This window comes from Octopus bimaculoides, chromosome 19 (genome assembly GCF_001194135.2).
Source record: "Octopus bimaculoides isolate UCB-OBI-ISO-001 chromosome 19, ASM119413v2, whole genome shotgun sequence".
NCBI classification, from domain to species: domain Eukaryota; kingdom Metazoa; phylum Mollusca; class Cephalopoda; order Octopoda; family Octopodidae; genus Octopus; species Octopus bimaculoides.
In genome coordinates this window covers 22,092,054-22,110,819 of record NC_068999.1, presented here as the reverse complement: position 1 = coordinate 22,110,819, position 18,766 = coordinate 22,092,054, and the positions used below count along the sequence as shown (strand labels likewise).

The following is an 18,766-nucleotide window of genomic DNA, read 5'->3' as shown; positions in this document are numbered from 1 at the left end:
TATATATATATATATGTATATATATGTATATATATATATATACACACACACACGTACCACACACATATGCATCCATACAACTGCTTTTTTTTCATTTTCCGCATACTAGATACACTCACAAGACTTTAGTCAGCCAAGGGTTGTAGTAGAAAACACTTGCCCAAGGTGTCTTCTACTATCATGGGACTGAACCCAAACCCATGCAGTTAGGAAGCATGCTTCTTATCTACACAGCCATGCCTACACCTGTATGTGTATGTGTGCGTGTACACATACACATGCTCTCTCTCTCTCTCTCTCAAGTTGCATATTATTTATTAATTTTCTCATTCCTGTGGCTTTTCAGTACCTCCAGCTACCAAGTTAGTGCAACCATCTTGTAATTTACCCAGGAATCTGACAGGAACATGGTTTCACGTTGCTGAATTTCAAAGTGATGTGAGAATTAATGACACTCACATTTACTTTAAGACTCACATTGACAGGTTCACTTATGAAGAACAGTATTATTCATGTCAACAAACTCTTGGCACTAGATTTTTGATGTCAAAAATTGTTGTTGGAAAATGGTGAGTAGCTTTCAATTTATTATTCTACCCCACATTACTTCATGTGAAGTTGTAAGCTGGTATATCCAGTAGACTACTCTGCTCCAAACAAATTGTAAAATAATCATGAATACTGTAATGTATTTTTGTTGTTAAACTGAGTCCTTACATTTGACTTGTATTTCATTTCTTGCAATAACATTGGTTAATTCTCCCTAGGCCTTTCATAAACTACATTGAAATTTCATAATGTAAAATTTTTTTGTTACTGGGAAACAAGGAAGATATGAGTTCTAGATATTAGTTGTTAAGAAACAAATTGAGTGATGCATTAGGATCATCATCATCATCTGTTTTAATATCCATTTTTCCATGCTTGCATGGGTCAGAGAGAATTTATCATAAATTTTCTGTGGCCAGATGCACTTTCTGTCACTAGCCCTCACCTGTTTCCAAGCAAGGTAATATTTCTTATGGCTAGACATGTTTTCTCAGAATATTGGAAATATTGGACAAATCATAGGCTGTTTATTTAATTTTTTATTAAAAATAAAAAATATTTCTTTTTATATTACATTCACGTCTTTGAAAGTTTTAAAAATATTGACTTCCAGTTTTCTAGTGTCAGTGATGTAACATATCTCTTTATGTATATCTCCCTCTATCTATCTCTATCTCTCTATCTATATCTCTTGTTTTCACTTGCATTTTTCAGATGCTATTCTTTTTCACTTTTAATTTTCTTACGCCATTGTTTAACTTCAATGTTATTGTTTCCATTGTAAGTCTAAGCTTTCTATCGCTATTTACAAACAAACGACAAATTACTGACAGAAAGAAGTTCACAATTACTGATGTAAGTAATTTCATAATTTACTGACAGAAGTATCTTCATGAACTTCATTTCAATCCGTACAGTTTAGTGTTTCTCTGTTGTCGATGGTTTTTTTTCTGGTTACTTCAATACTAGCTCTTTAGCTCACTGAGTGACAAATTTCACTTCAACCCGTACAATACTTTATTTTCCGTTAAAATTTCATATTTACTTTCTAGCTGTCTTATTAAAAAAAAACAATTTCCGTTACCAATGTTTACTATCTTCTCCACTTGTGTATTTCTGGATACATATATAACAATGCCTAGTAGGGAAGTGTCAAATTTGTTGGCATAACTACAGATTTCTGTCCCACCCCGAATATACAAAATTTTGTGGGGTAAGTAGTTCAGGAGGGGGTAGGGAATTTCTGAAAATTCATTGGAGTCCATTTCGATTCGTCTTCACTTTCAAGAAAATGTATATTTTTTTATAAAATTCTCTACAAATATACCTCAGATTATGTAGATTCCGAGGACATAGAAATTGGGGAGGGGGAACAATTGGAGATTACTTTTGAGACCTGTTCCCCCCTCAGGGGTGTTTCTGAACAAGTCATCCATATTTGTTTCATTTTTCCGTTTTGTGCGTTTGTGCATCCGTAGATTTCTATTGAAGCAACAAACTGGCAATGAAGGCAAATGAAGCCCTCACCAGAAAATTCGTTATGCTAAAAATAACATCTAAAGGTCTGGTACACAAAAATATGTTATTAAGATGACTTATCAGTTGCATACAATTTCTTTTTCACTTTAATTAAATTCCTGAGTTTCTAATAGAAAGGCAGAAGATACCAGAAGCAAAAATAAGGAATATACATGCACAATTAAATAAAGAAGTATAAAGTATAATTTGTTACATAAGCTCTATAATAAACATGATACTGAATGGAATAAGTCCCCGTTTGAACTTTTTTTAGTTACGTGCGCGCGGTAGATATCTACGGATGCACAAACGCACAAAACAGAGAAAATGAAACAAATATGGATGACTTGTTCCGAAACAGCCCCGAGTTAGGAACAGTTCTCAAAAGTAACCCCCAATTGTTTTCCTCCAAAATTCCTTTGTCCTCGGAATCTACATAGTCTGAGGTATATTTGTAGAGAATTTCATTAAAAAAATATCCATTTGCTTGAAAGTTAAAATGAATTGAAGTGGACTCCGGTGAATTTTCAGAAATTACTCACCCCACCCCCTCTTAAAACAGTTATCCCGCAAATTTTCGTATATTCGGAATCTACATGATGTAACACATATTCATAGAATAGTTCATTAAAAAATATCCATTTTTCTGAAAGTTATGATCATCCAAAGTTGGGGTGGGGGTACAGAAATCTGTACTTATGCAAATTTTTCTACAATATCAAGGTCAGCCAAAAGAATGTTTCAGTATAGGGAAAGAGAGATAGCTGCAGAAAGGGAAGCATGCCAAGAAACGAATAGACTGCGCATTAACAAAGTCAGAGCATCTCAAAGTGATGAACAGCGATATGCATGACTGACAAGGAATGCAGAACAAAGAGCAGTTGCAATAGCTCAGAGAAGCAACTTCTATGAAGCAGCCTTCAATTATGGTCCAGCAGTTCATTATGCAGATGACACTAGAGTTTCCATTGGTGCAATGACAACTGAGTGCATATATTGTAAAGCCAAGTCTGGAGAGACACTTGCCCTGTGCTGCAGTGGTGGAAAGGTTAAACTCCCTGCAATTCCCCAACCTCCAGAGCCATTGAAGAAACTGTTGCCATCAACTGACCAAGATTCCAAGCACTTCCAAAACAAAATTAGACAGTACAATGCTGCACTACAGATGACATCATTTAGAGCCACAAGAGATATAACTGAGCCAGGTTTCATGCAAACCATGACGCAACCCAAGATAGAAAAGAAGAGGCACAGAATTAACTGTGAGATAAAAAATGTGTATCTGTCATAATCCAGGACACCTTCATTTGAGGGTGAGTAGGGTGGGTGGGTGAGTTTGCAAGAATGCAAAAGGAGAGATGGAGTGGAGGAGAGAATGTAGTGAGCAGGTAGAAGGAGGGGTTCATTAGGAGGGTATGTTGTGGGGGAATGATTTGGCAAATTGTGTGCAGGTAGATTCATGAGAGAGAGTGGGAGGGGGAATACAGTGGTTGTGGGGAAGGGATGAACTGTTATACGCGATTTATATATTTACAGAGTATATCAGGTACAAACAAATCGAATGTCATTTCTTGTACATGGCCTCAGGATGAGCCAGATTAATAAGTATGGTGATAATGGTGATTGGATATGTGTAGGTCCAATGCCATGTAAGTGACATTGCACAGTGAATAGGACAGAAAAGGAGTATCAGAGTCATGTAAAGGCAACACAGATCTAATACCATCCCTAGATACCTTTGTTGCATGGTACAGTGAATGGGAGATATCCTCCACCATCCTTAGTTATCTTGGCAACATAAGAGTGAACAAAAGAGGATGAATGGCAAGAGATGAATTAAAGAGAGAAAAGAGAGCATCAAAGAGATGTAAGAAGCAGCATATGTAAATGTAATTAGAACATATTAGGAGAGAGAGATCCAAATGTAAAGAGCTGGAAGAACTGCCACTAAGCATTTTGTTTGACATACTAACAATTCTGTCAACTTGTCTTAGATTCTACTATAAGAATAAGAACAAAGCCATCAGCATATAGAAGTTCCCATGGATAAGCCCGTCTTAAACACCACTATTGTAGCCAATAGAAAAGGACTGGGCCCTGCTGGATTCCTACCTGCATCCTAAATTTATTACTTTACTTATTGCTAACTCTTACTTTGCTGGTTGCACCTCTGTACATGGCTTGCACAGCTCTTGCCTTTAGTGTCTACCAATTTACAAAGACCCTGTCTACAAATGCTAGGTATGGCAATTTACTTTTAGCCAAGTACTTCTCCTGCCATTGTTTTACTTGAAAGAGGGCAATTGGTAGTATATCTTCCTTGCACAAGTGCAAATGCTTCACATATTGGACTAATTCTATTCCTAATTAGTTATGCTACAACTCTTTCAGTAACTTTCACAAACCAGTTCATCAGCTTGATGTTTCTGTAGTTCCCTGTCTCTAGTACTTATTCTTTGTCCTTGTAGTTGACCATGACATTGAGTATGACACCTTCCTCTAATACCTAACTGACTATGGGTCAATCACATCGATATCTACACAAATTAAATTGTGTTGTATCTTCATCACTGTATATGGCTTTATACATGTTTATGTGACTGGTTGTTGATTAACCCAACATCAGTACTGATTAAGAAAGCCAAGTCCAAATATCGTTCTTTCCATGACCATCATGTCTTTGTATTTCAAAAACATCCTTTCCATCATTCTCATCTTCTACATTAACTCCCTTTCTCATCTTGCTTTTAATTCAACCTTTTTTTCATTATTCTCTGATGAAAAGCAAAGTTCAGTATATAAAACTCTTACACAAATTAACCTTACCTATTTTGATCTTTCTGACTGATTGATCTTTGCCATCACAGACCATTACCAGTTTCCTTGAATTTTGAATTTTATCACACTTGAAAACTAATTGTTTCTTCTATTCTGTTCACTTACTGATTCTTCACCAACTGATTCTTCTATTCTGTTCACCTTAATTCCTGAAACTTTAACATGACAAAAAAAGAAAAAATGCTGTTGTAAAAAATTTGAAGTAACTACCTAGCAAAATTGAATAATTGGTTATGTATCTTCTCTTTTAGTGAAATTGATTTTGTTTGTTTTGATATTCAACCAAGACATCACAGTATTGTGAGATTTAGAGTTGGTAAGTTTGATATAACTTTCTATTTTTATTTCCCTAAATTGATTTTAAAATTGATTGTCATAAAGAAAATTATTTGTAACCCTTTAGGTTATGACACCATCAAAACCTTTGTCTACAAGGGAGGATAAACTAGTATGTTCTTCAATACTTTCTTCATTCCCATTGCCCTGCCAAGACATTTGTCTGTAGGTAAAAGACTGAGCCACGTCCAGTTTCTGAGCAATGCCAAAACCTTCCCTGGCGAAGAATGTACCCCTCAATTCAGCATTAGATTAAAATTCTAATATGATCTTGGAAGAAGAAATGGCTGTAGTATTTATTGGTCACATAGAAGCATCAAACCTTCCTACAATAGCTGTCTTTGAGCAAGGAACAGACCCTACCTAGCTTGACTAAGGTTTTCTTCATGAAATAACAGGTGTCAACTGTTATTGTTGAATGTCATGTTTTATAAAGGGCATCCAAATATTAAAATTTGTAAAAACCATCTAAACATAGAACTTATTCTAGTTTTATATAAATTGTGGGAGAATAAAAAAAAGCTCTAATAATTATATCCATGTTTAAACATTGAAGTATTAAAGCTACATCATGAAGCACATAATAAACTTTTTCTTACATTTATTTCTTGTATTTTGTATGTCTGTTGTTGGTGTTATTATTATTGTAATGCTATTGACTCTTATACTTGACTGAGGCTTTATTTCATCAACCACCAAATGGTAAAAAAGGTAAAGTTGACATCAGCAGGATTCTTACATTCTGAATTCAAATCCTGCTGTGGTCATCCTTTTTGGGGTTGATACAATAAAGTATCGGTCAGAGACAGGGTCAATTTAACCAACTAACTTCTCCCCTAAAATTGCAGGTATTGTACCAAAATTTGAAATAATTATTTTAATGTTATGAAGAGCATTGGAGTGATAGAAATGATACATAAGGCGGCGAGCTGGCAGAAACGTTAGCACGGCGGGCAAAATGCTTAGCGGTATTTCGTCTGCCGTTATGTTCTGAGTTCAAATTCCGCCGAGGTCGACTTTGCCTTTCATCCTTTCGAGGTCGATTAAATAAGTACCAGTTACGCTCTGGGGTCGATATAATCGACTTAATCCATTTGTCTGTCCTTGTTTGTCCCCTCTGTATATAGCCCCTTGTGGGCAGTAAAGAAATAAGAAATGATACATCATTCTTTGCAGTATTTATTGACTCTGTTTTCATTCAGTTTCAACTATGCCACTCCTCCTTCTTTCAATTAATAAAGTAAGAACCAGGTGTGTACTGGGACCACTTCAATCGAATATACTCTTCTTTTTCAAATATGTAATCTCGTGCCAATGTTTAAAGTCATTGCTTCAAATTTATTATTTATCGGGTTGTTGTTATCACTCTGTTTCTCTCCATCGTTAGGAAAACCAAACCGATTAACATCTAATGAAATGGACTCAAACTTCCTAATGAAGAAATTCCGTCAATCCTGCACATGGCAAGCATTTGTTATGAACAGAGATGATTTCAATTGGAAATATGACTACTTTATCTGTAAGTTCTACTCCTCTAACACATGATCATTGTTGCAGGTGTGTGGTAAAAAAATTGCTTTCCAGCCACAATTCCTGGTTCAGTCCCATTGTGTGATATCTTGGGCAGGTGTCTTCTACTATAGCCTTGGACCAACCAAAGCCTTGTAAGTGAATTTAGTAGACAGAAACTGAAAAGCCTGTTTTCTGTGTGTGTGTGTTTGCCTTTGCCTCTCCTTGTCTTGACATCACGTGATAGTTGTAAATGAGTGTTACTATCATACAAGCAGTGCCATTCATTTCCAATATTCTGGTCTAGGGGAAATGTTACCCTGCTTGGAAATAGGTGAGGTTTGGCAATGAGAAAGGCATACAGCCACAGAAAATCTGCCTCGATTAAACTTTATTCCAAGCATGGAAAAGTGGATGTTAAATGAAAATGATGGTGTCGTTAATATTTTGGAGCACAGTCCAGTTGAAGACATTTCACTTTACTTCAGTATGACAATAATACCATATGAAAAGGTATATATGCCAGAAATTTCAGTGACGATTATCCATTAACAGTAGGTTTCCTCAAATAAAAAAAATGACCACTTACATTATTCATATCTAACTAAATAAAATTAAAAAAATTTTTTTTGCTGCCCTATGATTTATTAATAATGATAAAATAATTCAGTTATATATTTGATGCAAATTATGTAATCAAATACTAGGACAAAAATATTATGGCTTTATTAGCATACTCTAACATTTTCATTTTCTATGCATTTTTTATGTGGTGCGATTTAAGTTAATGTTTAAGGATTTAGTCAACATTTGCATATTGTTCTTTGAATATGAAGATGCATGGCTCAGTGGTTAGAGCATCATGAGGTAGTGAGTTCAACTTCTGGACTGGGCTATGCATTGTGTTCTTGAGCAAGACACTTATTTTTCACCTTGCTCCAGTTCACTCATCTGTAAAAATGGGTTGCGATGTCATTAGTTCCAAGCTGTATTGGCCTTTGCCTTTCTCTTGGATAACATCAGTAGTAAAGCAATCCATAATGTTCTTTAAATGTATATTTTTCCATTCGATGTAAACATTAAATGTGCTTCTGTGTTTGATCATTTTCTTAGCAGATCTGAATGTAGAATTTTTTTTTAGTTTTGTTAAACGTATGACAATTTGTTTCTTTTCTTTCTATAATGAATTTTATAATACTTTCAGTTAACCCTCCTACTCCAGTTCCATGTCCTATTGGAGGACGCTACTCATTTATACAAACAGGTTTTCCTAATGAGTTTTATACAACCCGTATCAGAGGTATTACAGACAAACCCCGTGTGCAAGTGGATTGCCGAAATGTCCAGAGTGAAGCAAAGTCTTGCACCCAGGATATGACAAAATTTGAGATTGATGTTGAATATTGTGAAACAGTTGATTATCGTGGCAGGCCTATTGGAGAATATGGTGAGATTTCAATTAAAGAGTAAAATAAGTTGATTAAATCTAGAAATAGAATTTACTTCTAATTAAATTTTGAACTGTTTATTGAGATAAATGTAGAAAATACAGTTCCATGAAGAGAAATAAAAGTTTAGTTTTATTTATCTAGACATTTAAAATATTAACTTGAAGAAATTAAGTGCAAATATTAAAAGTATATCATCAAATTTTAAATTCACTTTTTCCAAGACCATTGCAATGAATGCAACTACAACTGTTTTAAATGTTAATTTCATTGCCAGGAAAATAAAGTAGAAATGTAAATAACTAGGCTCTAAGAATGTTTTCCGTAGAATGTTGCTCATTTAATTTGAAGAAATTTCATTTTTTGTGATGAAAATTAGTTTATCCTTTTCTGAATATTGAATGTAGATGAACCAGACAATATTCTGAAATGTGTCGGTTATTGGATGGAAGACTTAAGATCATATCTGATCACTTATGATGATGAAGATGCCATTTCTAATTTCAGATGCTGGGTTTGTATATAATCATTTATCTAAATTCTAAATCTAATTAACTTCAATATTTCTGTTTGATACCAGCTAGTCAGTTGTGAAGTGTGAACACTCCCTAATCTAATAAGAAATGTTACAATACATGTCACATAAATCAAACATCCAGCATCTTAATTATTCAATAATACTTCTAAATTCTTTTACTGTCATCATTGCCCTTCATTTAATTATTGCATGTAACATGCACAATCATCATACCCTAATCTGTATAGTGTAAAAGAAACCCATAAAGTATATGCTTTATATAAATATTTAGCATATGTTATTCATTTTTAAAGAAGTGAGACATTTGAAATCTTATATAAAATCTTCTTTCATATTTTAGGTTTATGAGCGTTTGTCTTGGACAAGTTTAATCATGTCACGAGCTGCAAATGCCAAATGTAAAAGAGAACAAACTGCTCATTCAGCCTTAGGTGATGGATCAACCCTGAGGGTGGAACTGGCGGAAAGTGAAAGACTTTGTAAGTTTGTTGTTTGTATATTTATTATTCCCTTTCAAAACAGATTTTGGATCCGAGTATAAGTAAAACATCTATACCAAATATTTAAGATAGTAAATATTTTCAAATTTCTGCAAATATATTTAAAAAGAAAAAAAGACATTGTGTCAAAAAGGTTTAATCATTTCATATCTATAAATTGGTAAAATAAGTAGTTGATTAAAATTAGTACTAGGTCTAAATGATTTACTAAAACTCACAAATCAGAACCCTCAGCATTCTCTGACTCCAAAAACTGAAACGAGGAAAAAGAATATCACTTATAATAGAATAGCTGAAAGTCATATATTAACATCTTTTAACCCATTAGCATTCAGATTACATTCTGGAAAGCTTATTTATTCACATTGTTTCATAGCTTCAAGATTTCAATGATGTAATTATTTATTTTTATAATGACATTGTAAGGTAGTAAGCTAAAGAAGTTCATAAGATAATAGTTTATTCCTTTGTCATCTCATTTTCTTAGTTTGAATTGCTTCAAACTGTAAATACAATAAATAATCTAAAAAATTTTTTTCCAGATGATGACTGTCCACAACGTTTTGATCATGGTTTTGACCCTTACAGAAAGCCAAACACCATCTATATTTTAAATAGAAGTGTTAAGAATGAAGCAACAGTCTTAGCTATTATTTTGGCTTTTTGCAGCTTCCTCACAAACTTTTCTATTTTCTGAAATAGTTTTTAGCTTTTTTTTTAATTGTAAAATAGATTCAAAAACATTTCTCTAAGAAAATCTCAAAACAGTACAACTTTACTTTCTTATCTAGAAGTCTACCATTATTATATCAATAAAATTTAAATAGTTTTTGTTATTTTTATAGAAACAAAACACACTTATGAAATAATGTTATTCATTCTCTTTTATATACAGAGTTTTAAGCCAGAGACTTTGGACATGCTAGGATGCTATTATTGGTGTGATTATATTGACATTATAATATCTAAGCATTTTTTAATCTACCTAAATAGTCTGAAAAACATGGTATTTTGTATCATGTTTTATAATAAGACCATTTTTTTTATATATCTATATGTGTGTGTTGTGTGAATACATATATAAACAAGTATGTATAATAATGTGTATATATAATAATGTGTGTGTGTGTAGATATATATGTGTTTGTGTACATATATAAGGTGAGGAAATAGGGATAAATTATCCTGGTGGGTACCGGAGTAGCTCTCAGGTTTGTTCCAGGTTACAGCTAACTGCATCAAGTGGTAACAAACATCAGTGATTGCTTAGTATGAGCAATCCCACTGTAACACTTCTGAGGGGTAACTCTAGGTTTGCTTCACTGGATTATGAATATTAATCAGGAGTGTAAATTTCAAACAATTACAAAGAATACAGAAATTGGTACATCGTCCAATTTTTCTTTTAATTTTATAGTTGGTCATACAGCAATGACCAATGTGTTTCTGCTGCATATGCAATCCAGCTTTATTTGCTGTGCACCTTCATTCAATTAAAAGAATAATTTGAAGATGTACCAATCTCTGTATTCGTTTGATATATACGATTAAGAAGTGTTTTATAAGAGTTATTCTCAATCTTTTTGACTTTGAGGCACAATGGAAATCAAATAAAAAAACATTACAAATACATCTTGCAGGAAAATTGACCTGTTCTAATGTAAAAATTCAGGAAAAAATTAAAAAGCTGTTGTATGCCTCGTTTTATTAATGATACTTGTGTACAAAATAACATGTTTTTTTAAGACGGTCATAATTTACTATAGGTTTTCTAAAGCCTTAAATTATATTTTTAGATATTTATGGTGCACTTAGATATCCTAAGCATTGCACTGTTTGAGAAACACTGGCTTATACATTCTTTCATTTAAAAAAAAAAAAAAAAATTGTAAATGTTATTTTTATATTCCATGTAATCTAAGACTAATTTTTTAAAATAAAATTTCTACAATTATTTCTATAATGACTGCTTTTGACATTTGATTTATTTACTCGCATGCATCTACATACATGCATATAATTAATTCCTTAAATTTCAATTCTCAGAAATATTCACTTTAATAACAGTTGTCAGGCCAGACGTTTTATTCATCATTTATCAAAAGTTAATTAATAAACAATGTGTATATAATAATAATTAATAAGGTATATAAAAAGCTTTGTCCAAAAATAAGCTCAGTTTAACTACTTTTTTATAGAGAAAAAGTTAAATTAATAAAAACAAAATATTTTACTCAAAGGACAGTGTTGTTTGACCTCCTTTATCCTTTGGACTTCTTTTGAATGTCAATTTGTATATTTTGGCTTTAGAACATTCTTCATGAGCTGCAGTACCTAAGGAAAAGAAAATTCAGATTTAAATTTATTTACAATAATAAATGCAAAATTCTGTCTGTCCGTTCAGGACCCCTGTATCTCAGTCTAAGTTTGCTCTACATAAATATACTATACCTTTTTAGAATCAAGATGATCCTGGGATTGAAAAATCTGCCCTTTATTTGGTTCTTGAACACCCAGCATTGGGATTTGTTATATGCTAACAGGTGAAACTTTCAATTTTAAAAGAACTCCAAAAATTTTTGAGTTTACAAGTTTTTCATTTAAACTCAATTTAAAGTAATACCACATTGGTAGGGTACCAATAAATGCTTTATTATTATTATTATTATTATTATTGCTCTCTTTAGTTTTGAGCTGCAGGGCCCAATTAGCCCTCAGTATAAAAGTCTGCACGGAGTGTGACTTTTAATTTAAGCTAGTATAAAATAGAAAAGAAATCAGGTAGCAAAATATTTCAGTTTATGGACAAACTTATTTATCGTGAATATATATTCTACTAAAGTCATACATGTAATAATACTTTGGTTTTTCTTGTTAAAAAGAAAAAATAGTTGAAACAGTAGTACTCTTGAAAATATACATTAATTTGAAGTTCAAAGGAATAGCTCTAGGGTATAGAATTTTTTTTTTTTTCTTTTGAAAGAAAGGTACACATAAAAAAAAAAAAAGAGACCTAATGTTCGAAGGTCATGCCTCACCACCTCATCCCAGGTCTTCCTGGGGCTACCTCTTCCACAGGTTCTCTCAACCGCTAGGGTGACACTTTTTCACACAGCTGTCCCCATCCTCACCACAGCTGATGCTTCTTAGGTCTGACTTTTCTCTCAAGGTACTTACACTCTGTCGAGTATGTATACTGACATTACACATCCATCGGAGTATACTGGCTTCATTGCGAGCTTATGCATGTCCTCAGCAGTCGCGGCCTATGTTTCACTGCCATGTAGCATGGCTGTTCGTACACATGCGTCATACAGTCTACCTTTTACTCTGAGAGGCCCTTTGTCACCAGCAGAGGTAGGAGCTCTCTGAACTTTGCCCAGGCTATTCTTATTCTAGCAGCTACACTTTCAGAGCACCCTCCCCTGCTACTGACTTGGTCACCTAGGTAACGGAAGCTATCAACTACTTCTAGTTTTTCTCCTTGGAATGTGACAGAAGTTGTTCTCTGCACATCTTCAGTGTATATTGCTCCTGAGCATCTGCCACATACAAAAACTATCTTCCCAGTTAGCCTTCCTTATATACATATGTGTGTGTGTGTGTGTGCATACATCTGAAGCACAATTTAAATAATTTGAACTGCTTCATACTGTAAATACAACAAATAATTCAAACACTTTTTTTCAGATGGTGACTGCCCACATTTAAAATGTTGAAATAAAAGGGAAATTCTATACCCCAAAGCTATTCCTTTGAACTTCAAATTAATGTATATTTTCAAGAGTACTACTGTATCTGAGAGAAAGTTACTAGCTACCATAGTTTTAACACCATTATCTACATAACTTATATAAATGGTTTCATTCTAATGGCTGCACTTAGTGAAAAGGTGCTATGAACTCATGATCGAATGTGCGCTAAACCTGTTAAAAGTAAAAACAGTAGTTGTGTAGACTATAATATGCTAATGTGGTTTAATAGACTGAATCATGTCCATAGTTATAATTTGTTTAATAACAAAGGTCAGATTTCCTGTTAAGCATGTTGATTAACTTCGAAAATTAATTTCTTAAAATTACCTCCCTTCTTTCTAAGTTTCACTAATAACTGCTACAAGGTTTTTGTCTCTTTCCTCCAAATAAGTAAAGAAATTCAGATTTCGTTGGCTTTTTTTTTTTTTACATGCACTCAGCCAATACTCTTTAACTTATTTATAGTAATATGGCCATAGCTGGGATGCTGGGATTTATCTATGAGATGAATAAAGACCTATATTGCAAACACATTTAACCTCTTCGGTCACAACTCAACTGAAACTACTTCTAGCTCGATGATAAAGAATAACTCAGTGTAAATCATTCACATTGAAACTTTCCATCATAATCTCACATGTATGTGCAGGCATAGCCATGTGGTTAAGAAATTTGCTTCACTCTTGTATAATTCAAAGTTTGATCCCACTGTAGAGTAGTTTGGGCAAGTGTCTTTCTACTATAGCTTTGAGTTGCCCAATATTATCAATGAAATTAAGGTGGTGAGCTAGCAGGGTCGTTAGCACATCAGGCAAAACGCTTAGCAGTATTTTGTTTGTCTTTACATTCTGAGATCCATAACTTTGCTTCCTCTTCTATATTTTCTAAAATTATAGAAGTTTGATATAATAGCTGTCAATTCAGTGGTCAATATACAGTATAGTTAGAATCATTAGCATGCCGGGCAAAATTCTTAGTGGCATTTCATTTGTTTGTATGTTCTGAGTTCAAATTCCACCAAGGTCAACTTTGCCTTTCATCCTTTTGGGGTGGATAAAATAAGTACCAGCTGAACTCTGGGGTTGGCTACATTGACTTACCACCTCTCTCGAAATTGTTGGCCATGTACCAAAATTTGAAACCAATATATAGTATAGTTCAAGGTGGCAGAACTGTTAGCATGCATTTCATCTGTCTTTACATTCTGAGTTCAAATTCTGCCAAGGTTGACTTTACTTTTCAATCCTTTTGAGGTTGATAAAATAAGCAGCAGTTGAACACTGGGGTCAATATAATCAACTTACCTGAAAGTACTGACCATGTGCCAAAATTTAAAATCAATATCTAGTATAGCTTAAGAATCAGCTATAAAAATATCAAAAGTGTTTTTTTAAAAACTACATACCTATTTGAGTGTTACATTGAATATTGGCACCAGTTTTCCAGAATTGTATATTTCTAGGCTGAAAAATAGCAGAATTAATAATAATAATTGCTTGTTAGAGGAGTGATTGGCAAAATCATGAACTGTATTTAGTAATCTTTACATTTTCGAGTTCAAATCCCACCAATGTTGATAAAATGTAATTTAGTTTACTGTTCTTCTCTTCCACATCGTATCTCCTGTGCCATGCCAATGTGTGTGTGTGTGTGTGCATGCACACACATGATGTGTGTGTGTGTGTGTGTGTGCATGCACACACATGATGTATGTGTGTGTGATTTGGAGTGTGTGTATGCTTTTACTTCCTTTTCTGGACATCATGTGATGGTCATATATGAGTGTCACTGTTATACAAAAATGTCTACTCATGAAGAAATATTACTGTGCTTGGAAACAGGTGAGGGTTGGTGACAGAAAAGGCATCCAGCTGTATAAATTCTGCTTCAATAATCTCCTTCTGTCCCATGGAAAAGTGGACATTAAAATGAGGGTGAGGATTATGATGATGACACACCCACACACTCAGAGCAAGAGAGAGAGAGAGAAGAGTAGCATGAACTTATCAAATGATTTCAAATATGGTAAGTAGCAGTAAATATTGCTTTCAATAAAGATTAAATTCTAATGAAAATTAAGGAAATTAAGTCTTACTTGTTTTTCATAGTCTTTGAAATAGGGAGACTTTAGCTGAATATTTGAATCTCTTGGTAATTCCTGCTGCATTTCTAAGCATGAAAAAAGTAATATTTTATGAATAAGAAATAAACATTAAGTATTGTTATAAAGAGATGCAAATATAATTTACATTAATATCTTATATAGACATGAGTTCATATTTACTGAGAAATGCAGATGAGATTTTATGTAAGTTTATAAAATCTCTAACGATAATCAAAACAAATCTAATTACTAGTTGTTAACAGACAGCACAAATTCCATTGCAATCAGGAAAGGGGTCTTGACACTTTTGAAGGAAGGCAGCATGAAAAAAAATTGATATCTTTTCGTTTATCTTTCATTTATCTTTTACTTGGGATGAAAATTTACAAATGCAAAAAAAAAAAAAGAAACGAAATGAAAAAAAAATTGCAGATAAAGAAGACTCTTTTACTTTTTTACTCTTTTAACTGCGGCCATGCTGGAGCACTGCCTTTAGTCGAGCATATCGACCCCAGGACTTATTCTTTGTAAGCCTAGTACTTATTCTATCGGTCTCTATTGCCAAACCACTAAGTTACAGGGACGTAAACACGCCAGCATCGGTTGTCGAGTGATGTTGGGGGGACAAACACAGACACACAAACATATACACACACACACACACACATACATATATATATATATATATATATATATACGACGGGTTTCTTTCAGTTTCTGCCTACCAAATCCACTTACAAGGCTTTGGTCGGCCTGAGGCTATAGTAGAAGACACTTGCCCAAGGTGCCACACAGTGGGACTGAACCCAGAACCATGTGGTTGGTAAGCAAGCTACTTACCACACAGCCAGTTGAACAAATTTTCCTCAGTATTTATTTTTTTGAAGTCTGATACTTAGTCTATCAGTCTCGCTTGCTGAACTGCTATGTTACAGAGATCTAAACAAACCAACACTGGTTGTTAAGTGGTGGTGATGGTAGAGATAGACACAAACACAAAGACACACACATATAGATATATACATGTATTACACACACATATAGATATATATATGTATTACACACACACACACACACATGTATACAATGGGATGAAAATTTACAAATGCAAAAAAAAAAAAAGAAACGAAATGAAAAAAAAATTGCAGATAAAGAAGACTCAACCTAAAACAATGGAAACAGGTGAGGAGAAACAATTTCTTCCAAATGACAATAAAATCACAGGAAATAATGAAAAGATAAAGACAATAAAGATGAACAAAGATGAGCTAAGATTCACATTCTTTGTAAATCAAACAAACAGTTAATTGACAAATTTACATATCTCTGGTGCCATGGACTTCCCAAAGGCACACACGTCTTTCCTCATATATATTTCCTCATGAGCAAACATTTTTGTATAACAGTCACACACACAACACACAAAACAGTAAAAGAAATAAGAAAAACAGTAAGGTTCAGAATATAAAAGACACAAAAAAGATAGATTATTAAATTTAAATTAAAACTAAGGCATTATAATGAACTTAAAAGAAACTACTCTCAAGATTTTGGAGCAAATCTCTCAAATAATGCTCACTGGAGCATTTGGTTACACTTGTACACAATTTGAGAAATGGTTAAGGGAACAGGATCTTAGAGTGTCCAGACTCAATCTAACCTGTAATCTTTCATGATATATTTCTTTGAATTATGTCTTGGTTTAATTATTGTATGTTTTATTGTACTTTTTAAATTATTTCTATATGTGAGTGTAAGAAAGCATATAGTGTATATTCATGTGTGCATGTAGGTATGTGCATATATATATGCATATATATGTGTATATGCATTTATATGTTTGTGTATGTGTGTGTGTGTTTGCGTGAGTGTGTGTGTGTGTGTACCTTTAAATTTTCAACATAGCCATTCATATATATCCCTTCATATTTATAAATGTGTTTTTGTCTCTTTTTTCTTTCTTTGTAATCCTGGTGAAAGTTCTGTATGTTTTGCATCTCTTTGAAACCTTGCGGTTAATAAAGATTATCATCATTATTATTCCTTCGTATCACAGTGTAGGTAAAAATGCACTGGAGTCTTTAGTCATCTGTCAAGTCGCAACAAGGACCTCAGACAGACAGATCACTAAAGACTTCGGTGCATTTTTACCTACACTGTTACAAAGGAATAATAATGATAATAATCTTTATTAACCTGAGTTTCGATATTATTATTATCATTGTTATTGTTGTTATTATTATTATTATTATTATTATTAAGGCAGTGAGCTGACAGAATCGTTAGCATGCCAGGCAAAATGCTTAGTGGCATTTCGTCTGACCTTACATTCTGAGTTCAAATTCCGCCAAGATCAACTTTGCCTTTCATCCTTTCAGGGTCAATGAAATAAGTGCCAGTTGAGTACTGGGATCAATGTAATCGACTAATCCCCTCCCCCAAGTTTCTGGCTTTGTGCCTATAGTACAAAAGATTATTATCATCATCATCATCATCATTATACTTTACTTCCCAGGGCTCTGGTTGATTCTGTGAGAGGGGACAGCAGCCTGTTGTCAGGGGTCTCACAGGGTCTCTTTCTGCAAATTACAAGACTTGGTACTTGGATGTTACGTATCATGGGAGACTTTCAACATCCAAGCACCAATCTCAAAATCCTAGCTGTCCCCAATAGACCAATTTTAGGGGCATACTCTGCTCTCACATCAATTACAGTTTCTCCAGCACATTTCTCAAACTTGGTTGTTAGTGCTCTGGGTGCCCCTACAACTACTAAGATATTATTATTATTATTATTATTGAGTGAGAGAGTAGTGCATGCCATCAAAGTGACACTGGGGTAAAATATACAAAGCCCAATATACCCATCATGACTACCCGTCTGATAAGGGTACACCAGGCACATGCATCACAACCATATGTGCGCGACATGGTGATCTCATATCAAGATAAACAGCACATGACCTCGCAGGTGGGGCCCACTCAAAAGGTCCCTGAATAAGGTTTGTTTAAGGATGTTGAGCAAAACACTCATGTTTCCAAAGGTGAATTATTCAAACCCCAAAGAACTCCTCTCAACACATGGCTATGATGCTCCCCCACTACTTCTGCTTGTGATCAGAGATGCACATATCGTCAGCCACCAAGGCACATGCTCAACTGGTTAAGGTCAAACAACTGACAAGCAAATCTGTGGTATTAAGCAGAATATTTGCTGTAGCCCATCTTTTATACTAAGACAAAACAACGAACATGATAACACTTCCAATCAATTAAGATCAGAAGCCATGAGAGCCACTGTCTGGTACTGCATCCAAGCATTTATTATTATTATTATTATTATGTTAGCTGGCAGAATCATTAGCATGCTAGATGAAATACTTTGCAGTATTTCACTTGTTTCAACATTCTGAGTTCAAATTCCGCTGAGGCTGACGTTGCCTTTCATCCTTTCAGAGTCAATAAATTAAGTACCAGTGAAACACTGGGGTCGATGTAATTGACTAGTCCCCTCCCCACAAATTTTAGGCCTTGTGCTTTTTGTAGAAAGGATTATTATTATTGTCATTATTATTATTATTATTATTAATTATTATTATTATTATTATTAATTATTATTATTATTAATAAGGTGGCAAGCTGGCAGAATCATTAGCATGCTGGACAAAATG

The 18,766-nt window shown here is 33.8% G+C and overlaps 2 protein-coding genes across 2 annotated transcripts in view; one reads left to right on the top strand and one right to left on the bottom strand.

Annotated features, from left to right (window-relative positions):
* The window catches only part of LOC106872953 (uncharacterized), a 36,310-nt gene extending 25,111 nt beyond the window's left edge, over positions 1-11,199 (top strand). Inside the window, exons 8-14 of the mRNA XM_014920133.2 lie at positions 347-569; positions 5,157-5,221; positions 6,629-6,760; positions 7,955-8,197; positions 8,606-8,712; positions 9,077-9,215; positions 9,779-11,199. Of these exons, the coding sequence (XP_014775619.1) occupies positions 347-569; positions 5,157-5,221; positions 6,629-6,760; positions 7,955-8,197; positions 8,606-8,712; positions 9,077-9,215; positions 9,779-9,933 (1,064 nt within the window). The 3' untranslated portion in view covers positions 9,934-11,199. The remainder of the gene's footprint in view (positions 1-346; positions 570-5,156; positions 5,222-6,628; positions 6,761-7,954; positions 8,198-8,605; positions 8,713-9,076; positions 9,216-9,778) is intronic.
* Positions 10,913-18,766, bottom strand: part of LOC106872952 (protein shortage in chiasmata 1 ortholog) — a 56,593-nt gene continuing 48,739 nt past the window's right edge. The window contains exons 19-21 of the mRNA XM_014920132.2: positions 15,087-15,160; positions 14,397-14,454; positions 10,913-11,570 (exon numbers count right to left, since the gene is read on the bottom strand). Coding sequence (XP_014775618.2) covers positions 11,467-11,570; positions 14,397-14,454; positions 15,087-15,160 — 236 coding nt within the window. The 3' untranslated portion in view covers positions 10,913-11,466. The remainder of the gene's footprint in view (positions 11,571-14,396; positions 14,455-15,086; positions 15,161-18,766) is intronic.